Raw genomic sequence first — 26978 nt, forward strand, 5'->3', positions numbered from 1 at the left:
ATTAGGAGGTGTTTTCATTTCACATGGGTTAATCATCGGTCCAGGTCTTTAGATGTTCTTGGGTTGTGCCAGGAGGACCCCCATTCTGTCTAAAGTCTTTTCCCCCCACTAGTCTATGTTCACTATGAGGGGCAAATTTGTTCTGTTTGTGGGAGAAATCTGAAGAGTTTGAACTCTATTGAACTACTCTGCCATTTCCCCAGAATCCTCCCCTAATACCTTTCTCATAGGAATCTGATTGTCCAAGGTCATAAAGTAAGGGACAGAGCAAGAATTCAATTCACAGAATCAAAGACCATTAGAGTTGGCAAGGACTTAAGCTTCCATGCAGTCCAACTCATACCCAAATAGAAACCTCCCTGTAACATAACAAATGGTTTACTTCTTACTTGAAAATCTATAATTGAACAAACTTTCTATTGTATCATGATCTAAGAACTATAAATTCCATTAAGACGAGGATTATACATCCAGCCATTCTGGAGAGCAATCTGGAATTATGCCCGAAAAGTTATCAATCTGTGCATACCCTTTGATACAAGCAGTGTTTCTACTGGGCTTATACCCCAAAGAGATACTAAAGAAGGGAAAGGGACCTGTTTGTGCCAAAATGTTTGTGGCAGCCCTGTTTGTAGTGGCTAGAAACTGGAAAATGAATGGATGCCCATCAATTGAAGAATGGTTGGATAAATTGTGGTATATGAATGTTATGGAATATTACTATTTTGTAAGAAATGATCAGCAGGATGAATATAAAGAGGCTTGGAGAAACTTACATGAACTGGAGCTAAGTGAAATGAGCAGAACCAGGAGATCATTATATACCTCAACAATGATACTGTTTGAGGATGTATTCTGATGGAAGTGGATTTCTTTGACAAAGAAAACTCAGTTTCAATTGATCAATGATGGACAGAAGCAGCTATACCCAAAGAAAGAACACTGGGAAATTAATGTAAACTGTTTGCAGTTTTGTTTTTTTTCCCAGGTTATTTTTTTACCTTCTGAATCCAATTCTCCCTGTGCAACAAGAGAACTGTTCAGTTCTGCAAACATATATTGTATCTAGGATATACTGCAACATAGTTAACATATATAGGACTGCTTGCCAATTGGGGCAGGGGGTAAAGGGAGGGAGGGGAAAAGTCGGAACAGTGCAAGGGAAAATGTTTTAAAAAAAATTACCCAGGCATGGGTTCTGTCAATAAAAAGTTATAATAAATTAAAAAATAAAGACGAGGATTATAATGTTTTCCTCATCTCTACCTCCATAATCTAGTAGAGTACCTTGTTTACAATATTTCATTCAAAAATGTTTATTGAAGAAAGATAAGTCATAGTGGACAGTGTGGCAGATTTGCATCTTGGCTTTACTGTTTTACTATCTTTACTATCTGCTTTACTATCTGACCTGTGTTACTTTGGAAAAGTCACTTAATCTCTCTTGGGAATTGCTAAGACCTAATAGCCTTCATGTATGAAGTGCATCTCTTAATATGATTTTTCCCCTTCCTCTGTGTTATCTGGAAACAAATTTCTACTATGGGTCAATCAAAATAATTTCTGCATGTGTTCAAAGATCAATTTAAATTTAAGAGGTTCATCACTAAAAAGATGACAAAAATTTTCAAAAATTTTATACATTAATTCGTGAAGAAGACTACTGACTATGCTATGAAGGGATCTTGATTTGAATTCATGTTCAAAGTATCCATAATAACATAAATATATATAAATATAATAAAGCATCAAAGGAAGCTTGCCTGCATATATAAGGAGATTTAAAAGATTTTTGGAAGAAGTAATAAAGGAAGTGTGAAAATCTAGGACTTTAAAGGTTGCTTTCTATGGCTTGTGACGATGTCCATCCTTGCATTATTTTTCTTGTTATTTTGATAAATTTGTACACAGAGCATCACAAATGTATATGATGGCTCAGGTATTAAGTGAAGGACCAAATTGGCATTTACTGAATTTTCTTTTGGAAGAACTGTTGGAATCTTTACAAACTGTTAAGTCATTAGAGTTGATAGAGACAATAATTATCTAATTTAGCATGGTTCAGTATCATTGATCTGATCTTACAAGGAGATGTTTTGGGCTAGAACCTGAAACAAGGTACTAAGTAGAACTAATTGATACAAGGCTTGTGTTCACACTTTTACTCATTGGAGCTGTTTGCATTGGCTATTGTCTTGTTGTCTTAAAAGGCCTGTATTCTTCCCAACTGTAATCCTGATTGCTTTTCTGTTGGTTGATGACATCAGAGTTCTGAATTTCTAAAGTCTCTCTGGGTGTAACCTCAGATGCTATCATGCCCCAAGTGTTTTTTGCCTTGGGCCCTGGGGCTGGGCCCCTCATCCCGTTTCCCTGAATCTGTCTGCATTCTGAGGCCCAATGGAAGCCTCTGTTGCATTTTGGACATGGGGTTTGGGGTCTTGTTCTCCCACCTTGTCTTCCCATTCTATCTCTATACCAACATTGAGCTTTCAGATGAGCAATGAGGTGAACAGGGTGAAGTGTCTTGCTTAGGTTCACACAACTAGTAAGTATCTGAGGCCACATTTGAACTCAACAAGACGTGTTTTCCTGATTCCAAACCCAGTATTCCGTATATATGTATTATGCAAGAGAAGACCAACTTTAATAAGAGTTTGAAGTTTGTTTTAAATTGATTGATACATCTTTTGGAGTAGAAATAAAGTGTACATTTTAAACTTTGTAGCTATTATAGAGTCTTAAGCATAAAGCATTTGTTTGAAATTGCTTTTTACTATAGTCAATACAATAGCTAGGGCATGAACTAAAAAGAACCACAGACAAATACAATTTTTTTCAACTTCTTAAATTAACAAAAATTATACCAGAATTTAATGTGGTTTTTTGGCTTTGGAAAATATTATCTAATGACAAAAGCAAAAAAAAAAAAAAAAAAAAAGTAAAACTATTCCATTTCATCTCATATTCGTAGAAAATGAAGAAATACATATGATATAAAAACATTGGGAAGATAAGTAAGGAGGCAGAACTACAAAGCTAGAAACAAACAGGGAGCAAAAAGTGTGTAGTAACTAAAGAAGATCTGGCACTACCTCCTTTTGTTTCCTTTGGCTGAAGCGGATTTTTAGGACCTCAAGCAAGGGCAATACAAAAGCCATGGTTTTATGGTGGTAAAAGATGTCTGCCAATCAAACACAGAAAGGAAATACCTTTAAAACAGCAGGTAGGAAGTAGAAATTCTCATCAACACTTTCAATTTTTATTCTAGTTCTGCTTAAGAAGAATTAAGTTTATGTTTTCTATTGTAATGTCCGGGGTAGCTTTCTGGAGGTCCTCCAAATGGGCCTTGGTCTTAGTGGAGAAGTAAATGAGACAGGACAGCTACCACAAGGGTCTTTGTCTTCCAGGCTGGGCTCCAGCCTCCAGTCCTCTGTCTTTTCTGGCTATCTCCCTCTCAGATCTCTTAGCTCTTATATATTCTAAGTACATCATCATAGATGTCAATTTTGTAGACTAGGTGTCAATCTTATAGAACTATACTGTGTACTAAATACATGTAAACTAGAGAATCATTATCTCAATTCCACTGAGTTAACACCTTGTTGTTTCAAGTACATTTGACCCTCTACATTCTATTACATGTGACCTTTTGTAGTGGGAAGAGGAGGATGAATTCTTTCACATTATGATATTAATTTCATTTTTTCTTATAGCCTAACTAAATATACATATTAAAGTCCCCACCTATCAAAGAATAATGTAGTAACTGGGTAAATTTAGATTATGATACACATTTTTCTTTAAGTAGATTAATTTTGTGTAATTTACATTAGGTTTGTCAAATGTAAAAGATAATAAAACTAGCAGCTGAAATTACAAAATAGTCATTATGTACATAATGCTTTAAGATTTGTAAAGTGCTTTACATATATTTTTTCATTTGGTATTCCTAACAACTCTTTAAGGAAGATTTTCTCTCCATTTTATAGATAAAGAAACTAAGGCTAAAAGAAAGTCACACACTTCCTCAAAATCACAGTTAGCAAGATAGGATTTGATAGATAAGATAGATAACTTGTAGAAATCTCAGGCCCAGAACTTTTCTTTAAAAACTGAAATAAATTAGCATGTGCACACACACACACATTCACGCATATATTCATATATACAATCAAAATAAAAACAAAAAAAAGGACCAGCCCATCTTATCCTAATCATTTGAGATGAATACATATCTTGTACCTTCTTATATTTAAGATCCTAAGAAATCTATTTTTGCTCAGACATCTTGAAAATATGCATTTATCAGTTTGAAATTAAGCAACATTTCTGAGAAGGAATAAATATCAGATGACAAAAACTATTTTTGAGATAACTTTCAACTTTGAGATTTTATGACAAGGATACTAAAGAAGACAAAATGTTTTACATCTCAGGATTTTATTTTACTCTTCTGTTTCATGTGGAAAACATTTAACATTTAGCTTATGCATGCTTCATGGACATAAATAATATGACTATAATTGTCTAAGGGATCTAATTAGTACTTTGAGGGGAAGAAGTTAGAAGGAGGGGTCACTAGGCCTGTCATTTCATTGTTGAAGAGAAGTTCTATTAAAAAAACTGCTTAAATGATGCTAATCAGCAACTGTTCCAACATATACTTTGAGAGTCACAGAAAGGTGTATTATTTGTCCAGACTGGACTTGAAATAAAATTTTCCTGGACTCTATCCCCAGAACTTAAAAAAAAAAAAAAAAACAAAACTAATAGTGGGAATCAATATTATGTAGGACATAAAACTGAATTTTTCTCAATTTATATGAAAATAAAAACTCTATATACACAATGTATATAATAATAACTATCATTCTGATGAGTTTTAGATTTAGGAAACCAAAATGAAATTAGGATTTCTGGTGGTCAGGGAGTTAAATGATAAGGTCTAGTGGCAGGTTCAGAGTTTAGGGAACCAAAGGGAAAGGTTTGGCTCCTCTGTAACACCTTGGGATTTGGCGCAAGGGTAGGGAGTTTTGGGGACTCCCTTTTGGTGGCACAGAGGTTCTCTGTATAGGAATTTACAGACCTGAAAAACTATATTGATAAAAGAGATTTATTATAGGAACTGGAAATAAGGTTAGAAATCCTGACAGAGAGGAATAAAGTCTGGTTAGGAAAATAGGTGAGGATAAGGAGAGGATAACACTGGAAAAGAATATTATTCTAGTGGGCAGATCTATGGAAAATGGAGTTTTGCACTAAGAATGTAGTTCTCAGTGAACAGAAAGACCTGGCAGCTGAGTAAGCCACCAAGGTCCATCTGCAAAGACCTTAGTTGATGGAAGCTTATTATATTGGTTGTATTGGTGGGTGTTGGGAAGCCTGAGCAGGGAGGCCCAAGCAAGTCAGAATGGGGACTGGGATAACAGGAGCAGATCAGAACCAGTGGGGGCTAGGACAAACCTGGATCTCCTACTGGAATTCAAAGGGATGCTTCTGACCAGGATTTGTGAATTAAAGGCCCTGGCATCCTGGACTGATATGCCTCAGCTAGGAGGGGCTGGGAATCTGAATGGAATCACAAATCAATAGGAAATACAGTTTCTTAAAGGACCATAACCCACTTCATTCCCCCCACAAGCAGTTAAAACTTAAATTCATTTAAGGGAAGAAGGACTTGGGGCAGGGTCTCTTATTGAGGCAGAGCTGAAGGAGATTTTCTCCTTGAAGGATTTTCAGAGTTTCAGGGTCCCCTCTTCAATTCTACCTATAAAGATTATATGTATATGATTGCCTTGTGTAAAGAGTTAGTGTGTGAAATCAATAATCCCAGAATTATATGTCAAAATTTAAAGTGACTTGAGAGATTTAGTTCAACCAATCACTGAATCTCCTATAAAAGTAGTATCCAACTCAAGCAGAAACAAGTCTATTAAATTTTACATACAGACCCCTATGGTATGCATATTGCTGTAGTAAAGTTGTAACATGTTTTGTTATTATTAACTCTTTTATTAAATATTTCACAATTATATTTTAGTCTTGTTCCCTTGTAGCAGCGGACCATGTCTGATACTTCTAACTTATAACACATTCTACAAGTAGTCATCCAGTCCATTCTTACAGAGAAGTACAGTGAAGAGGAATCTTAAGGCAGTCCAGTCTACTTGTAGATAGCTCTCATAATTAGGTTTTCTTTATATAAAACCCAAATTTGCCTCTTTATATATCCTATTTTTGTATTTAGTTCTGCCCTCAAAGTCAAGAAGTACAAGACTAATCCCTCTTTAATTTGAAAATGTTTCATAAATGTGGATCATTCACATGTGACTGAATCAACTAAAAATAATCAACTTATTATGGACTAGATACTGTATAAGGCAAAAATGGATATATAGACTGCAGGTTCAGCATTCTATTCATCTACCAGCTAGCTGCCTTACTCTCACTTAAGATTCCTGCAATATCTTCGTAAATGATCTTGTTTCTTTAAGTATATTTACTTTAGCAGATCCTATTCAAGAGAATGCCTGGCTCCCAAGTTATCTTTAGGAAAAATGTAAAAAAAAAAAAAACACAAACCCAAAACTCTCAGGCATTTCAAAGCACTTCACAATCTGACTCCATCCTAGACAGATTTTTCTAGATTTAATGAACATTATTTTTCTTAAGACATTCTACATTTCAGTCAAATAGGATTATTTTGATAGCCTTCTATATGTCATTCATAGGTTGTATCCCATGCCTGGAAAGCATATCTTCCACTACATCTGTCTTTTTTCCCTCCAGAATCCTTAGCTTCCTACAAGAATCAGTCAGCCAGTCAATGGACATTTATTAAATGCCTTTTATATACTGGGTATTATGCTAAATGCTGGGGACACAAAGACAAATAAAAAACATTTCTAGTCCTTAGGGAACTCACAATTTACAAGTAAAAAAGCATGTAAACTAGTAAGTACAAACAAAATAAACAGAGATTAAACTGGAAACAAACAATAGAGAGAAGGTCCTAGAATTAAGAGTAAAGGGGAAGAAATTCAGGAGGCAAAGATGAGGAGAGAAAGCATTCCAGGAGCAGGGATACAATAGGGGAAAAATCCTGGAGCCAAGAAGTAGAATAACTTGTGTTAGAAACAGCAAGATCAGTTTTACTAGAGCAAAGAATGAGGGGTTAAAGGAGGAAGAGTGAAACAGTAGGTATGAAAGGACTGGAAAGGAAGAAAGCCTAAATTATGGAGAGCTCTGAATGCCAAACAAAGGCTATTATATTTTATTCTGAAGGTGACAGGGAGCCACTAGAACTTAGTGAGTTGGGAGGATGACACAGGAGAGAAGAGGTCACATAAGAGAGACATCACAAATGTAAAATGAAGAGGCCTTGGCCACAGATCGAAAAAAAGTACCTGGGGTATGTGAACAAAGTGAAGAGTCAAGATTGCATGCTTGGTTAATTGAAAACATGGTGGCATCTTTGACAATAACAGATAAATATACAATTGAGAATGATTTTGGGGAAAAGAAAAGGAGCTGTAGTATCTTTATTTTAAGTTATCTACAGGACATCCTGTTTGAAGGTGTATATCAGGCAATTATAAAGAGATTGGAAGCCAATAGAGAGGGCTGGACAGATAGGAGAACCATTAGCATAGATGATAAGTGAATGTATGGGGGCTATACAATAGTATAAAGGGCAAACATAAGAGGGCTCAAAGCATCTTAGTTGGTATTAGTGGACTTGACCTCCAAAGGATAGTGAGGAGCAAGCATGTAAAAGAGAAGACCATGAGAAGAGAAGACTATCCGAGAAAAACTAAAGAGAATGATTCACATTGTCAAAGATTGCAGAGAGATCAAGAAGGATAAGAGCACAGTTTCAGTTTGACTAGATTGGAAGCCAGACGACATAGAGTTAAGAAGAGACAGAGGTAAAGTGAAGGCACCTATTTTAGATGATTTTCTCAAGGAATTTAACAAGAAAAAGCTACAGAGATAATGAAGGCAGAGATGGATCAATCAAATGAGGGTTTTGTGAGGATGGATATGGGCATCTTTGTAGGTAGCAGTAAAACGGCCTGTAAATGGAGAGACTGAAGATAAGTGAGTGTGGGGATGACAGAAGGGATGATTTACTGGAAAAGACAGGCTAAAATGAGTTCATTTATGCAAGCAGAAAGGTTTACCTTGGTAAGGAGAAGAGCTGCCTTTTCATGTGAGACAAGGTATGAAGGGGGAAATAGTGAGAGAGAAATCTGGGTGATATGAAATAAAGGAGAAGACAAAGCTATCAGAGAATGGCCTCATTTTTTTTTTTTTTTCATTAATATGAGGCATGGTTGTTCTCAGCTAAGAGGGTGGGGTGAGGGATAGAGATGGGAAGTTTGAAGGAGGATTTGAAAAGGATCCTGGAATAATTGCTATGGTGAGTGGGATAGCTGGTTAATCAGGGAAGCACAAACATTTTGCCTAGTAGTAATGAGGGCCCAGTTGGTATCACATAAATCTGTAGTGAACTTAATTAGAACAGTTGTGTAATTTTCTCTACCTGCTTTTGCAGCACATGGTAGGAGCAAAGACAGAGGATGATGTGAGTGATGGAAGTATAAGGTAAAAAATAGCAAGATCAGAAGCATGATAAGGGGAAAAGTGACTGAAAAGAACAATGCAGAGTTGAATATTTAACAAAGAGTTAGGATCCGGAAAACAAGAGAGTAGCTAGTGCATAGATGAGGGAATGAGAAAGAACTGAAAGGTCAAAGTATCAGGCATTACGGTGTACATGTAGAGCAAGGTTTGGAAATAAAAGGCAAAAGGGAGAGGTAGAAAGCAAATAGAATGATCTGATTAGGAGATTTTGTAATTTTTGAACATGCAGGTGGTACATTTATGGATGATGACAAAATCCAGAGCATGACTATCTTACAATGATGTGGCTGAGTCATGGTGGAAAAATAGGTCAAAGAAAGGGAGTAAGCTGAAGAAAATTAAGGTTAAGATGTTTGAGGGAGTATCAATATTTTTGTTTAAGACCTTTACTCTGAGGGCAGGAGTTGGGGAAAAGCTAGGTATAGAAATTATTGAGGAAGAAAGGGGAGTATCCTAATGGTCTATAAATAATAGCTACCAGAATTCTGATTATGTGGATTCTATGAACCTCAAATAAAAGTGATAGTGGCAGGAGTACTTTAGGGAGCAATGGAGAGCAAAAAGCATACTAGATTCCCCACTTTGATCAGTGAGTTGGAAGGAATGAGATCATATGCAGCCCTCTCACCTCAACTCAGTAGCAGAAGACTAGTATGATAAATTGGCACTTAGGTCAGGCCAGAAATGCTCTCCTTTTATTACAACATTAAGAGACTGTCAAGAGAAGCTGGAAGTCAGGCAGGAGAGACTTGGGGAAGTCTTGATGGTGAGGCATCCTCTTTTCCTCACAATTATATACTTTCATACAAGCCTCATGCAAATTCTGGTTCTTTCCTCAAAATTACATAAAATTCTCATTTAAATATCTTGTCTTTGTATATATAGGTATTTATACATATTTATGTTTATAAACTGGCATGAAAATTTTTTCCCAATAAAATGTCAGCTCTATGAGGGCAAGAACGCTTGGGATTTTGTCTTTCCATCTCAAGTTTCTAACACAGTATCTGGTATACAGATGCTTAATAAATGCTTATTTATTGAATCTTTAATTTTGTTGTGCATGTGGTCTAAGGTTGAGACTCATTATTATTATTATTAATATTATAAACTTCTATATAATATATAATATATATTCTATATGTAAAAAAAATTATAATATTAATATTATTACTTCTGTCCAGGTCTTATCCATTATCTATATTCTCAATCTCTGAATCATCTTCTATTTTTTACTCTGCTCATCTTAAATATTCAATCAGTTGCCAAGTTTTAATATCTTCTATTGCATCAGCTCCCTTCCAATTACTTATATAGCAACCTACTATATATAATCACCTACTAATTGGTTTCTATGACATCTCTCCTCTCTTCATCCTTTCCTTCACATAGCTCCAGACTGATTTCCCTTAAGTGTCATTCCCCTACTTGAAAACTTTTTAATGGCTTTCTAGGCTAAAGCAGCACTTAAATTTTTTTTTTTCTATTTGTAACCCCTTTTTAGCCTAAATAGTTTTATGTGATCCTGAGTATACAGGTATATAAAATAGGTGTAAAAAAATCAATCATAACTTCACAACCTCCAAATTTAATTATATGACCCCATATGGAGTTGAGATCTGCAGTTTAAAGTTTTAGGCTAAAGGAAAACTCCTCTATTTGACTTCGAAAGTCCTTCACAATCTGGGCTGAACATGGTTCTTTCAACCTCATTACTCAATCCTCTGCAATATACAATATAGTTAAACTGGTCTTCTTATTCTTCCTCACAACTGGTTTCAGTTCTGAGTTACTATACAACTCTCATTTCCACATCTTTGCACTCTTTGGGCCTGGAATGTGCTCTCCTACCTTGCTGAATCTCTTACTTTGAATCTCAGATCAATAATCATCTTCAAAATCAAGCCTTGCCTGATCTCCCTAACTCTTCATGCCTTAATAACAAGATTATAAGATGATTACTTGGTATGGGTTCAAATGTTGGAGTTCTTGTTCTTCTCAAAACACAGCAGGTTTAGCTTAGGGCCCTCCGAATATCTCCAAATCCAAAGGTTCTGTCCTTCAGCCTCTGCCTCTGCTTTCTTCAGCATCCAACCAACACAGAGATGGAATGTCTCTCTTGTCTCCTTCTGGGGAGCCTAGTCACCAACTACAGTGGTGTGAGATGAAGATGAATCTGGTTGTACACTGAACTCTCCACTCGTAGCTTTATCCTCTGAAAACTCTTTGTCTGCCACCAGCCAGCCAAGAGGAAAAATGTATTCTGGAATGGCTGTCTCGCCTTATATGTGAATCTTCTGAGAGAATGGGATTATGGGTTTTCTCCCATAGTGCTCTCTGGCCCAAAGAGCTTTAAGGGAGGTGTGAACTCCCTTGAAGTTAGAAAGTTTACTTTGTGAAGCTGGCATATTTGTGAACTCCAATGAGTAAAGGTGTGAACACAAGCCTTGTATTAATTAGTTCTACTTAGTACCTTGTTTCAGGTTCTGGCCAAAATCTTCTTGTAAGATTAGATCAACTCTAATTAGTTAGCAGTTAGTAAGGATTCCAACAATTACTTCTGATGGATGTGGGTCTCTTCAACAATGAGATGATTCAGACCAGTTCCAATAATCTTGTGATGAAGAGAGCCACCTATACCCAGAGAGAGGACTATGGGAACTGAATGTGGTTCACAACGAAGCATTTTTACTTTTTTGTTGTTTGCTTGCATTTTATTTTCTTTCTCATTTTTTTTCCCATTTGACTTTTCTTTTGCAACAAGATAACTGTATAAATATTTATTCACATATTGGATTTAACATATATTTCTACCATGTTTGACATATATTGGACTACTTGCCATCTACGGGAAGGGGATAGGGGAAGAGGGAGAAATTTGAAATACAAGGTTTTACAAGTGTTAATGTTGAAAAATTATCTATGCATGTGCTTTGCAAATAAAAAGCTTAAAAAATTAATTAAAAAATTAATGCCTTCCCTCTCTAAACTGCCTTTCATTTATTCTGTTTGTATATGCATATATGTACCTCTTTTGTCTTCCCTGACTCCATAGGCTCCATGACAGAAAGAACTATTTCTTTTTTATCCTTGTATTCTCAGTGCCTAATAAATACTGGTATGTAGCAGGCAGTTAACAAATGGTTACTGATTCTTTCATCCTTTTCCCCCAAAATTGTTTTTAAGTCCCCATATCAATTTTTCTTATGTTTTTTAAAATATATATTTAGTTTTGCTGGCCAGTTCATGCAGTTCTTTAAAACTAGTGCTATTCTGATGAAACTGTGTCATATTTTTTTGATTCAACTAGTTACCTCTCCTTTCTATTTTCTGTACACAGCTTTAAAAAAAAAAAAATCTACATTGCTTAATATTGGCCTGTGCATCCAAAACAATCTCTTTGAGACTATCATACTTTCTTACTTATCAGAGTTGTCTGTGTATTCAGCATTTATTTTTTGAGTTTCCCATGTTTTCCCTCTGCTAATTTTGCTAAGATTATTGGTCTGGGGTTCTACCTAATCTTTCTTTGATCCTTTGAAGTCTGTTCTCCTAAAATAAATCAATTTCCATTTCATAGAGAAATCATAACTATGTTTAGAAAACACAGGGAAACCATAAGTAGATATAAAAATAAAACAAATTTGACTGTTACACAATAGAACATTTTATGAAATTTGTATTTTTAAAGGACCTCAAATTAAAGTATACCAAAAAAAAATTCAACTCCTTCCATATTTGTAAATATAAATGTATGAATATAATAGAAATAGATAAAATCCAAAATGTTTTAAACATACTGTTTTAAAAACTGAATTCTATACAAATATAGATTAGCTACATGCATAGGATGCTGCTAGTTGATATATTTTGAAGAAACATCTGCGAGAAATAACTAGAACAGAAAATGAGAATTTGCAATGAATAAATTATGGAAAATGCTTTAGGTTTTCAGACTTATTTTGTTAAAAAAAAAAAAAACAAAGCTGGATTTGATTTTTATGGGCACACAACATTTGCTTTTAACTCAAAACAGTTCTCTAAATTCTATTTAAGATGATAGTAAACAATTCCATGAGATAGTTACAAAAGTTAGTCTAAGAAATATTAGAACTTTTAGAAAGGTCCATGATTAAAATGTGGCTACAAAACATGTACAACAAATATATCTTTACTAATTATTAACAAGAAATTAATAACCAATAGTTTTTCTGTGATTTCCATCATTAGAAGATTTACATCCTAATTTTTGAAAACTTATTAATAATCTGAAGCTTTACTGCAGTCCAGTAAATCACATATTGGAAATACTCTTGTTTTCTGAGGCATCTCCCTCTGTTGGATGCTTTCTTCCAGATGCTCCATTTGAAGAGCTGCTAAAGTCAGCTAAGTTTCATTTCTTTTGACTTCATTTTAGCTTTCCTCTACCTGGCCCATTCCTCACTTCCGCTTCCTTTTATGTGTTATCTTCCAGAATTAGAAGATAAGCTTCTTAGAGGCTGGGGCTGTCTTTATTTGTGCCTCTATCTAAATTCCTAGGGCTTAGCATGGTGCCTGGCATATAGTAAATAAAATACGTGTTGACTGATCACTCATGTTTTCTCTTGGATTCTAAAACCATTGAATTGCTCACCTACGTCTCTTAGATACTTCTCAACTTATTTCCTAACATACACTAGATACTTAATAAATGCTTGTTGCACAGGCCCAGTAATACATAGCTTGTGCTTTGTCTTTCAGCATTATGGTTATACTTGGAGATTCTCATCACCAAAAGATTGGTCCACAGGCTCACCAGTGATGGATTTTTTTTTTTTCCAGCTAGAGAAAAACCAAGAAGATTGTCCATTGAGGACTAAAAGCATAATTATCTGTACTGGTAAAGAATATGCCTATAGTAATGGCATGCCCAACCCCTGATATACAGAATTCTTCTGCTAACAAATAGTAAGGAGTCTAAGGAATATGCTTAATTAAATTTTTCTTTCACAAAAATAGATTAAAGATGAAAAAGCTAACTGAATCAACTATCGCAGAATCTTTCTATTCTCCAATGATGTCAAGAACCTGATCATATTTCTGTTGTCCTAAAATATTCAAGAGAATGTTTTTTTAAGAATCAAAATATAAGTTTCACCCAAAATATGATATAGGTATAGTTATATAAGTATAGCACTAGGATCAAGACATCTATACCATTATAATAGCTCATACAGCAAAGTTTTTAAACAAATTTAGTCAGTCACTATCTTCTACTTAGCTATGCTTGAATTCTGGTAGATGATATTAGAATGTTTTGGACTCTTACAGAATTCAACCAATTAATTAATAAACATTTATAAGCACCTAATACAGATAATGAGGCATTGTGTAACACTCTGAGCATATAAAAAGAGCTTAAAGATAGTCCCTACCCTAAAAAACCTTTTAATCTAATGGAGGAGAAAACACACAAACAGGTAAATATAAATAGATAAAAAATACTACACGTAGTATACAAAAAATAAAAGATAAAAAATACTACATATAGTATAATTAGGAAAAAAAATTAGAAGGTAAGCATTGGAATAAAGAGGGATTAGGGAAAGCTTTTTGAAGAAGGGAGGACTTAAAGAAAGCCAGGAGGTCAGTGACCCAAGCAGAGAAAACATGGGGGATAGCCAAAAAAAATGCCAGAAGCCAACATATGGAGTGTTTTGTTTGTGCAACAGCTACAAAGTCAGTGTCACTGAATGAAAGTACTTGCTGGGAGGAGACTGGAAAGGAAGGAGAGCACTAGGTTTTCAAGACCTTTGAATGCCTAACAGACCATTCTACAGAATTACCCCTGGAGGGGCAGCTAGATGGCAGAGTTGAAACAGTACTGGCCTGCACATAAGTCAGGAGGACCAGTTATTTTTTCTTCTTGAATTAGTTTACAGAGTCTGTTCTTTTTCTTTTCTTTTTGAAAATTAACATTACAATTTATTACTACTTATCCATGATTTTTCATACATCACTGACACTAGCTAAAGATTCATATCTGCCAATTCTTTCAGGAATCTAGGATGTAGCTTATTTGATTCAGGTGACTTTTTTTTTTTTTTTTTTTTAAATCATGAGTGTCAAATCGTTGGTAATTTTTGTCTTGTCATTTTCAATGCAAAGGTCATTCGGCTGTGTCAAAAAAAAACTCCAAAAAACCAAACAAATAAATAACATCAAAAAACAAAAATAAAATGAGTTGAGCTGTACTTGTTTTTTCCTATTGTCAGCTGTCATTAGTCTAACCACCTTATGCAAAGATTCTATCTCTTCTTTGATACTACTTTTTTCTTTTCAATATAGCTTAAAAACATTCAAGTTGTCCTTTCTTCTCTTATCAGGCTCAGTACACTCAGATGTTTGGCATTCCTGGTGCTATTTTTACAAGACCATATTATACACTTAATTTCATCTTCTGTTACCTGACCTTGTTTTCTAAATATGTAAAAAAATTTAGGGTGATATGTGAAAGTCTCTGTGCAACCATATTGGTCTCTTCAGATACCATTATTTCTCCTCATGGAAATGGTTTTCCTTTTTATCTTGAGAATTTTATTATTAGGCATCTTCCAGTCTTCTTGAACAGACTTCCCCAAAGCATTTTAGTTCATCAAATCTTTCCCATCTTTATGCTCAAGTTTTTCTGAAACTTAATTTCCTAATATTGAGAATACATGTAAGACAACGTCAAGTTCTTTCCTTCACTATCACCCAACTCTAGCATATAGTGGTCACTCCCCGCAAAAGTTTCCATCTGGAAATTCCATGCTGGAACATAAATGAATTCCAGCAACAAGCTCATTCCTGTTACTGAGGAGGCATAGGAGAAAATTTTCTCTTATTTTCTCCATCTTCTGAAGGAAAAAATAAATAAATTATTTTCTTCTTTACTTTTGGCAGTCTTCCTCTATGTCAGGCTTGTAATCTGTTTTGCAAACATCCATTCATTCTGTTCAGGTGGTATATGGACCAAAATACTTCCATTTTTCTCCTCCTTTTGACTTTTACACAAATATTCTCCATCATGATTTCCCACCCCATTTTTTCATTTCCTCACATAAATAAACCTTTTGTAATATATATAATAATGCAGTTCCTTACTTCCCCCACCCCATCTCTTTTACTTACTCTTTACTTATTTACATGATTTTTTCTGATTAAAGAGTACTCAATCAGAGCAATGGTCCAGTCATGGATTCCCTCCTAAGTCTCAAACCTGAGGTCAAATTTTCTCTTTTGTCCTAAGATCTTTTAATTCCTGTTTTTTTTTTTTTTTTTGTTGTTGTTGTTGCTTATACCTTTGGGAAACAAACTATGAGGCCACAGGTTTTACCACTGGGCCTTTTTTCAGATTTTGACTCCTGTGTATTTCTGAGTTTAGATGCTATGCTTCCTTCTTTGTAGCTATCGTTTTTGCATTTCCTTGTATTACCAATGTTTTAACACACTGCCTGGCATATAGTAGATACTTAATAAATATTAATACATAAATAAAATAGCATATTAACATGTATCTAACATGTAATATGTTGCACGTAAGTATATGTTGCACTTAAGTATACATAAAGAATAAAAATATAAAAAGTCTTGACTGACTTAGGGAATATAAATAATCAGTCTTCTCCCTTTCCCATCATTTTAAGTTTTCAATTTTTTTCATAGATCTGGCAAAAAAAAAAAAATCCAAAAAACCCCTTGCTGAATCTATTTTAATCAGCCTTTGTTAGGTATACTCCATCTTTGGCAAGCAATCTGTCAACCCTCTATTATAAACTTTAATTCAGAAATCCAAATCCCCTTATCAGTCACTAACTTTTTTGGCTAGCTATTAATTTCTTAAATGTTGTTTTTACCTTTGCAACCTGAATCATTAGGCAATAGGCAACAAAGATAATTTGTGGCTCTAAGGTCTTCATTTTTGCTAAGATTTTTCCTGAATCAATTCTTTCATCTAAATCATAATTCCAGTCACCACAAAGTGAAAATTTATAATTATGGTAATAATGCATTGAATAAAATTATGAATATTAAATCTCTTTGAATATTTGGACATTATATGTACAATTATATCCATACTATTTTCAAGTTTCTTTTTAGGTTGTATATAGCATCGCTCCATTACAATTCCAACAATAAATCACCTCAAAATAACAAAATTATGTGAGCAAATTCTATGCAAACTTGTAATAAAATATTGATATTTTATATTTACATATTACTTTGTAGTTTCAATTCTAATACATTATTATTTACATAATATATAATCTTTCAAGAAGCCAGAATTGACCATCATAGTCAAAACAGCAGCAACAATGGCATAAGTTAATTTTACACAGTGTTATAAAATTTACAAAACAAGAATGTCCATAATAAGTTTATGGGGTAGTAGTATTAATGCTAGTTGCTAATCAGTCAGTGTATAAGCACTTAGTAAGCACCTACTACATGACAAGAAGGCACTATGCTAAGTACTAGAAATACAAAAAGAGACAAAGAAAGTTCTTGGCCTCAAAGAGCTCAGTCTAAAGGGGGAGATAATGAACAAATATGTACAAATAAACTATTTACAGGATAATTAGGAAATAATTAAGAATAGGCAGCACCAGTAGCAAAAATATTAGAGCAGCTATTCTTATATTTCAATGCAAATGTTTGTTGAATCAAAGTAATATAAGTGAAGGGTCAAGATAACATAAACATTAAAAATCTTGAGATTTGTTAGTCTAAGAGATGGAACTTTTTAATTTGAGTAAGATAGTATATGATTCAATGTTCACAGGGTATGGAAAATATTCTTCATTCTAATAATGCTGAAATCTGAAAAGATCTGAAGGTTCGTGAATCAACTGCTAAGATTAATTGTTTTTGTTTACATAACACCAAATGCTCAACTTCCATGTTATATGAAGCCCATTATGTGTAAAAGCACAATACCAGCTGGCATTTCCAGAAGAAAAAGAAGACATGTCCTCTTCCTGAAGAATTTTACAATTTAATATGAGAAAAATAAAAATAAAAACTCCTACAGAATAAGATCTCCACAAGAAGTTGAATAGCTTACATTTAATAGCGATCATTTATATTGTGCCTATTATGTGCCAGGCACTGTTTGAATTACAATCATTCTATAAGGTATGCAACTTGAGTATTCTACAATTTAAATTTGAAAAGACCAAATTGCAGGAAGTTATTATTATTTTCCCAATCACAAATCTAGAGGGTGGAAGAAAAATGACAAGTCGATTGGATTTCCTAGAAGGTAGTATCAGAACAGACTAAAAATCTAGGTCTTGTGATTTTACAGCAAGCACTCATTCTACTTCACAACAATTGCCTCATGAAAAAAAATACATTGGACAGATTCATATACATGGAGTAGTGAAGGATATTTTAAGATTCCAGATATTCTATTGAGAGTGACTTTTAAATGGAGAGGCACCAGATAGATCATTCTACAAATTTAACACAATTTGTGTTTCATAGGTTCCTGTTAGGTCCATGTACAGTGTTAGTCACTATGCATATAAAGCTAAGTTAACAGCACAGTATCAGGCTTCACGGATCATATATTCTAGTGCAGTATCAGGCTTCACGGATCATATATTCTAGTGCAAATTCACTGGGATTTGTGTACTTGATTTTTTCCTTAATTAATAACTTTAATATAATTGGCTATCTTTGTAATTCTGTTTACTTTATTTAATGCATTTCAAAACATTTTTCTGAGGTGTCCACAGGCTTTACCTCACTATCAAAGGAATCAGTGACAAAAAAGGTCAGGAACCCCTGGTACAATCTGTGCATATGGATAGTGGAGGATAAAATAAGTTACATACAGAGGTAACTTTAAGAAGCATTAAAATGTTAATAGGAGAGGTCAAATAGAGTGATATGAGAAGTTTGAAGGGGGTAAATTTGCCATTAGCTTCAAAGATTAGAGTTCATGGAAGAGATAACAAATGAATTTGACACTTAAAAATAAGAGATGTATTTCAAAGGAGAAATGTAGAGGGCTGAATCTCTGAATTAGACAAGAGCACTTAAGGCTACCTCTTCAATGTGAGACAATGGCTCTATTAGCATATATTTGGATGATGGCTCTCCTCACCATTGGTGGCTGAACGTTTGGTAGTAAGATAATTGTAGGCAAGGATTGGAAGGTGAAGGGAAAGAGGGCAGAGTCACCTGGCAGCAGGACAAGGAGGAGAGAGGCTAGAGACTCCAGACTCCAGAATGCAGGAGACATCTTTGGCAAGCCTTGGGGCAGCTTGCCTGCCTCCTTCATTTCTTCCCCTAAAGACCAAGGACTTTGATTTATCCTGACTCTGGCTGACCCTGAGATCCTCCAGGGAGCTAGCCTGTACTTTACAGAGAAAGATGATGGAGACAATTTTCAAACATGGGCAGAGCATGGGGTACAAAGTCCAAGTGCAGGGAAAGGGTGGAGAAAGACAGAATATGGCCACTCATCTGGATTTCTTATAATAAGAAAGATGTGCAATAATCCCAGAAATTGAGAGGTACTAAAAGCTTCTCAGCATGGAACTAGAATGGTCAAATAACATAAAATGTTAATAGTTCACTTTGGAGAGAATGTGAAAAGACAGATACACTTATACACTATTAGTGGAGCTATATAAACTGGCCAAACATTCTGTAAAAACAAATGGAATTAAATTTTAAAAGTGTCTAAAATATCCAAAGTTTTTTGAACACTGCTATGAATATACCCTAATGAGGTCAATAATAAAAAAAGAAAGATTACAAGTATAAAAAAATATGCTAGCAATGTGTAATAGCAAAGAATTGGAAACTGTAAGGATGTTCATTGACTAGGCAATGACTAAAATTGTGTTATACAGATGTATACTTCAATATATGAAGAAAATTAGAGTATAGAGAAATATAGCAAGATGAATATGAACTTCTATAAAGAAAAGCAAGTAGAAACAGGAAAACAATTTACACAATTATGAAATGTAAATGGAAACAGCTTCCCCAAATAGAAACTGAATCCTGTGAAATAATGACCAATTTGTAAAGCTATTTATTATCACTTATTTCCCTAGTTTTTTAGTGCTATATTTCTCAAATGATCTTTTATTCACTTAGCTATGTTACACATATCACCCAGTAGAGTATAAGCTCTGTTCAATTTCACTTTTTGCCTTTGTATTCTCACAGAAACCAGCACAGTGCAGGTACTCCATTTAACGAGTGCACCCAGGACAGTCTTCTCATAATTTCCCACCTGGTATACATCTCTAGACTACATCTCTAGACTTCATCCACGACCAGCCACAATCTCATCATCCTACAAGATCACATTAAATTCTGAAATTCACAACTCATTACCCCCTACTTCTGAGAATCTTTGTTTCCTCTGACTGGAAAGAACAATAATAAAGAACTCCTCTGATTCTCCATTTAAAGAAAGTGTCTGGAAGCTGTCTCATCATTTTTCACCTGGCTTTATTCCTCTAGACCTTCACAGCATTCCCTTCCCACTCCACTATTCTCCTCTTTCAGGCTTGTCAGCTTGTTTTATGTGTTATCTCTTTCCATTAAATAGTGAGGTCTTTGAAAGCAGGGGGCTGTCATTTATCTTTCTTTGTATCTTTAGGTCTTAGTTCAATGCTTGGCACATAGGAAGAACTTAAAATAAGTTTACTGACTGACTAATTAACAGATGTTGTTGTTGAATTAAATATACTTATGTTGTTCACCACACCTGTAGCATACTCCATTATTGTCTTCTGCCTATATGATTACTATCTATCTTTTAAGGCCTATGTAAAATTTTACTCTTTCTATAACTCCAGTTTAATCTCCCATCCCTGCCTTCTCTATGGCCTATCAGACTTTTTGTAAATTTATTATTTAATTATACATTGTCTTTTTGTATTTTATATCTAATTTATTTTATGTCTATACATTTTCTGTCTAAGACAAACTCTTGGAAGACAATTTCGCCACAAATTTTCTCCTATTCCCTAAATAGTGCTAGGCAAGTGGTAATTTCTCAACTAGCAACTGTTTAATGTAATTTGACATTTCTTCTCATGATGATTTATACAATTTAATACAATATGGGATAGTATTTTGCACATAACAGAAACTTAAATGTTTATTGAATATACTCTATAGCAAATCCTCTGCTGGAGCATATAATTTAAAGAAAGACATGTTATTTATTTACTCACAAGTCAAAGGATAGAAATCTGGTACTACATTTGGGATTCAAAATATCATTGATACTAGCATTGTTAATATATATAGTAGGTTCAAAAGGAAAATAATTAAAGAAATTATTATTAATTACTAATGATTTAGGGGAGATTGAGATTTCCCTTTTTTTTAACTTTTATCTTTATTTCAAGACTGTGGTCTTTGAAGATTGATCTATCTTCTTCTCTATCATTGTGCTATTCACGTTTAGGTGGGGATAAATTCTTTGAATAGATTGTCCAAGGCTGATGGTAACTTAGAAATAAATGACATAATAAAAGTTCAAGGCCAGAACTTTATGATAATATTCATTCTCTGCTTAATTCTTAATCACTCAGAGGTGACTGCCACCTTTGGGAATGCCCTCCTTTCAATGGGGCACATAAGCCATGAGTTCATGCTGTAATGGTCCTTGGATAAGAGAGAATCAGCCAAATGATGCTGGCATTATTAACAAAATTATTATATTAATCAAAGATTAACTCTCTTGAACCTTTTTAATCATCACATTCATGACCAAGAGTTCTTGCCATAAAAACTATCCACAAGCAATGTGTAATCTCCATAGATAACCAATTTTCCTTTGTCTACTGTTCTCTCAATTTTCACTTCTTTCTCTATGACAAGGTAAATAACATATTCATGAGAAAATAATCTAAAATTTTAAATGTTTAAGATTTGATTTATAATTGGGGTTCTTTCGTAAATGCCTTTAAAAAAATCTAGGGTTATGATTTGACCAAAATGAAGGGTGAATTATGAAAATCTTTTTATTTAAAAATACAGATGATTGGTGGAAAGATTCCAGTAAAAGAAAACCACAAAGTAACTGCTTAGTAACTTATATGCACGGTTTTAAAAAATTAATGTACTGTCACATTATTTTGTTACATTTAGGTTTGAATGAAGTTATATTAATACAATTAAATATTTATTTGTATATCTTATGCTTTCAGGCTGCTAAAAAACGAGTATTGACACGTTACTTTTTATATAACATTTACCATATCATAAAACCTTTCTTGTTGACATACATGGCACAGAAAAAACTCAAATGACATCTGCTAAGGCTTTACTTATGAAAACTTAAAAGAATCCTATGGGATAGTATTACTCAATTTTTCTAAGAGTACCTCTAAAAAAGAACTTCCTTAAAAAAAAAATCTGGAAATAATTAGAAACTATTATAGTACTTAAAAAAAAAGTTTACATGAAACCCATATCTGCTATGTATCAAAGGAAATGCACTAAGAAGGGAAGCAAATTTTAGCCCAATCACCCAAATTATACTTTTAAAAAATTCCATTACGGACAGTATTAATAATGTGAAACATTAAAGAGCACGATATGAAACAAAGACTAACTGATGAAGCAATGACCTTGTCAACTATACAACCTAATTGTTCTCCTTGAAAATAAATTTTTTCTAAGATGAGAGGCAATCTAATTTTCCCTTCACTGAGTTAGTTATTACAACTCTTAATTGGTAATGTTTATAGAAATGAAAGTATTACAGTGTGAGGAGGGACAAACAATTCACCACATAATACTCAATGAGAAGAAAAAAGGAACTAAATAAGAAAAAATATTATTTTTTGTGTCTAGTGACTTAAGCAAAGTATTTATTTGTAAAAATAAGAATAAGAATCATAATAATGGTTACTATTTCAATAGCACTTAAAGGGTTAAAAAGCAAGATAACTCATTTGATACCAACAACCCTTCCATGTACATACTAACGGAATTATAATGCCCATTTACAAACAATAGAAATCCTGACTCAGTGAATAAATGACTTGTCTACACTTATACAACTGCTAAGTCATTTAACCTCTCTAAGCTTCAGTTTTCTTATCTGCAAAATGGAGATAATGCCAAAGGTTTCTCCATAAGACCAAAAATAATGTTTCAAAATTAGCCTTCTCCTCCCCTTCCCATCTCCCACTCCATCCAAATGACATACTATGTCCACAGGAGTCTTTTTAAAACTTATTATATTTTCCACAGAGACATAAAATTCCTTTGGGAAACTGACTTGATTGCATATTCTTCAGAGTTTAAAAGGCTGTCCATATGAACTGAATTATCCATGACATGTACCTTCAGACATTTGTAATGTGATATTTCACGTAAATTTAGACCATACTTTGGAAGAGCTGCTGGCAAAAGTAAGTTTATTCAGGAGCTCAGATAAGAAAAAAAAATTTGACATCCTTACTAATCTGTAGTTGTTAACATGGAATTTCCAACATAAGAAGCATAACAGTATCTAATTTGCTATAGCAAATTAAAAGAAAACAAAAGATGCATTTCTCTTCCCTTTTTAAAGTCTTAGTTACTCAGTCTATAAAAATGAGATCTTACTTTTTAAAGGTCTCCATGATATTATTATTTTTTCCTATTAAAAGAAACAAAATTCAAACTTAAATAAGCTAGAAAATATAATTTATTTTGAAGACCTAATTTAGCTAAGGATTAAATTACATTATAGAAAACATATTACCATGGACTTGGTTCTTTTCAATAATGAGGTGATTCAAGATAATTCCAATAGATTTGTGATGGAAAGAAACATCCATATCCAGAGAGAGAACTATTGAGACTGTAGATCACAACACAATATTTTCACCTTTGTTATTGTTGTTTATTGCTTTTATTTCCCTCTCATTTTTTCCCCTTTTTGATCTGATTTTTCTTGTTCAGGAGAATAAATATGAAAATATGTTTAGAAGAATTGAAAAGTTTAACTTATTTTGCATTCCTTGCTGTCTAGGAGAAGGGAGAGGGGAAAAGGGAAGGAGAAAAATATAGAACACAAGATTTTGCAAAGGTAGATGTTGAAAACTACTTATGTTTTTTGAAAACTAAGATTCTATTATTATAAAAAAAGAAAAGAAAATATATCACCAGTTATGAAATGATGTAAGCTCTTCAAGATGGCTGCTGAGACTTTTTTTTTTTTTTTAAATAATGACACTATTATAGTACATACCTGATAGTGTCTTTTTAAAGAAGCAGACTATGAAAGTGAAATATTAATGCAACTCTGAAAAGTGCAGCTTTAAAGATACATTAGTAGTGGTGTGGCAAACATTCTGGCTTGGTAGAAAACATAAAAGGGGATAGCCCTAGAGGGTACAGTCTTACTATTTTGCCAAAGGCCTATTTTGAGGGCACTTTGAGCAAAAAGTGGTAGCTGGGAATTAAACAACTGTGAAAACTAGCAATAACTAGCACATCATCTAAAAGGAATTTGAGTCAATTCCTAGAATTATTTAGACTTTTTCTATCCTTAACTCAAATGTTTGAAATATCTTCAGGACAATCAAATTTTTTACCTGATAATTCTAAGAGAGTCTTCTAAAATTTCACATTTATTTAGCACTGAAATAAAGGATGTTTATTTATATGGAAATCATTCTATTATATGAAAATAGTATTAAATCAAAAGTTTAGAGGAAAAGAAAGCATTTGATATAATGGATTTTAGCCTTTCCAAACCAAACCAAATAATTATCTTCAGTGAACACACATTTTTTCCCTTATATGAGTAACAATGAACTTAGCAATCGTAGACATATACACATCCATATATACATACATGTATATGTGTGTATATGCAAACACAGTAAACTATAATATTTGCCATAAATATAAAAATTAGCAATTTCATTTGTAACTCTGCTTCACTGAAACCTCTGAAGAAAGTGCACTGCAAAGAGAGCTTAAATTTCTCACTCTTCCTTTCAATCAATATCTGAGGCAGAGTTTCATCTCTAGGGCCCTTAATGGCAGGAATTCATGGAGCCAGCAAATGAGTAATGTTAAACCTATGATTAGATGATGAGGCCATCAAAAACACTGGACCCTAATGCTACATTCTTCTATATTCTTCTGAACTGCAGGGAAACCCAAGGCTAAGGAAGAAGGCACTTCAAATTATTCTTTTTCATACACTCTTTAAAAGCTATTTAAAAGATGTAGTACAATATGAAACTTCAAGGCCTATAAATGATTTCTTGGAATTTCTCTAGAACTTTGGGCTTAATCATTAGGTAACAAATTTTTCAAGTACCCTGCAGGAGATGATTTGAAGTTTGAATCCCATTGAGGATTCCTGCCAGTGATGCATTTTTCTTCAGATGTTCCTGAACTAAAATTCATTCTGGTTAACAGGGGGAAAAACAAACAAACAAACAAACAAACACATACAGGAAAAACTGGACCTAATCATTTCTTTATGGATACAGGCTGGAAGAAATGAAATCTAAGGAATGGAACCTACTAGGTAAGTTTAAAAAGACTAACCCGTTTTATATTTTTATTCATTTGGGGTAGCTGTACAATTAGTCAGGGAGGTTTACCAGTAATAGATGTATATTGTTTTTCACAGCATAAAATTTGGACAATTTAATGATTCTTAGTAATCATGCAATCTATTTTGAACATACACATTTTCATTATTCTAATTATTATTTGAAATTTTAATGTCTAAATGACATTACATCATTGAAGAATTTGTAACATAAGGTAGCAATAAAGGCCTAATTTTAATTATAATTGAAACCTATAATCCCTTCTTTATCCCCCCCACCCTGATAATTATCATGTCAACTGTCATGTTGTCAAATGTAAAAAAGTGAGATGACAAACAATAATGATGATCTAGTCATTCCAATTCTATTTTAATTCTGGTTGTTAACAAATATGAGAAATAATGACAATGCTCTTAAAGAAGCAAAATTCTAACTTTTTTTGTTTTAACTCAATCATACTAAAAATTTATAGTATAAATTATAACAGAAAAATTAAAAGTTTTATTTATCAAACTATTTATTAATGGAAATTCCTGCACAGTTTTTTGGTTGTTATTTTAAATATTGTGGGACAGCATTTATCATACTTTTCATATACCATACTTAAAAGATCAAGGTTTCCATCATCAATAAACTCTCTACATAAATCATGAAATATGAAGGCATAAAAATTCTGGGGAAATACATCTTTTTAAATTGTACATCAAAGTAGAAATATTTTTTAAAAATATCTGCATTTGAAAGATTCTATCACAAGTATAGATAAAATTACATATATGTGAATATATACATCATTATGCATAAGGAGGTACTTTTCAGTGATAGAATAAAGGCAAAATATACATCACATTTTCATTTTTCTCTGTTTCTCTCTCTCTTCTTTCTTTCATATACATATCCTCAAAGAAAGAAGGAAACATTTTTTGGGGGGCAATTAATGACCAAAAAAACAAAAAAACAAAAAAAACAAATGAACACCAATCCCATGAACAGATGTGAAGGAATTTAATGGAAGTATAATGCAATTATTAAAGCAAAAAGGCTTACCTGGGAACAAAGCAACATAACAAGCTCAACCACAGATGTGCTTGATTTCATACACACAAGGCCTGCAACAAGAACATATTAAAAGGAAACATCATTATTAGATTGCCCAGAGTTGTAATTTTTAGGCAAAGTTAAATTTTCCAGAAAGAAAACCTTGATTCATAGAAAACATAAAATTCAATTTATATCCTTATTTAAAAATAAGGAATTCAGTATCTGGCTAAATGTTTGAAAGCCTTCAATTAAAAAAGATTGATAACATAATGAAGGAAAAGAGAAAAGCCATTTATACATCTCAAGGTGAACTATTTTTCAAGATATTTCAAATAGCTAAAAATTTCTCATTAAGTTATTAAAGTTTATAAGCTTAAAAAAATTTATTATAGCCAAAATTCAGCACAGGCTTATTTTCTAAACCAAATATTTCTTATTACTTAGGTTCTAAATGAGTATCAAAATCTTCCGTCCAAAAACATAATTTTCACAGTATGATATCGTTAAAAGCCTATAAAGATTATAAATTTCAGAAAAAACATTTTTAAAATATTTGAGTAATGTTTTATTCAGACCTCATTCCTTTAATGCCTAATACAGGTTCTTAAGGAAAAAGCAATATAATTTAATATTACATCAATAAGCAGTAGCTTTTTAATTCTTTTTTAAAAGATTTGAACACAATTCATAATGAATTTAATTTCATATTCAAAGTTTTATATA

The 26978-nt window shown here is 33.3% G+C and overlaps 1 protein-coding gene across 1 annotated transcript in view; it reads right to left on the minus strand.

Moving 5' to 3' along the window:
• NBEA (neurobeachin) overlaps positions 1-26978 on the minus strand; it is a 754131-nt gene that overhangs the window by 403798 nt on the left and 323355 nt on the right. The window contains exon 34 of the mRNA XM_051986470.1: positions 26262-26323. Coding sequence (XP_051842430.1) covers positions 26262-26323 — 62 coding nt within the window. The remainder of the gene's footprint in view (positions 1-26261; positions 26324-26978) is intronic.

Source organism: Antechinus flavipes, chromosome 3, assembly GCF_016432865.1.
Source record: "Antechinus flavipes isolate AdamAnt ecotype Samford, QLD, Australia chromosome 3, AdamAnt_v2, whole genome shotgun sequence".
In the NCBI taxonomy this organism is placed as follows: domain Eukaryota; kingdom Metazoa; phylum Chordata; class Mammalia; order Dasyuromorphia; family Dasyuridae; genus Antechinus; species Antechinus flavipes.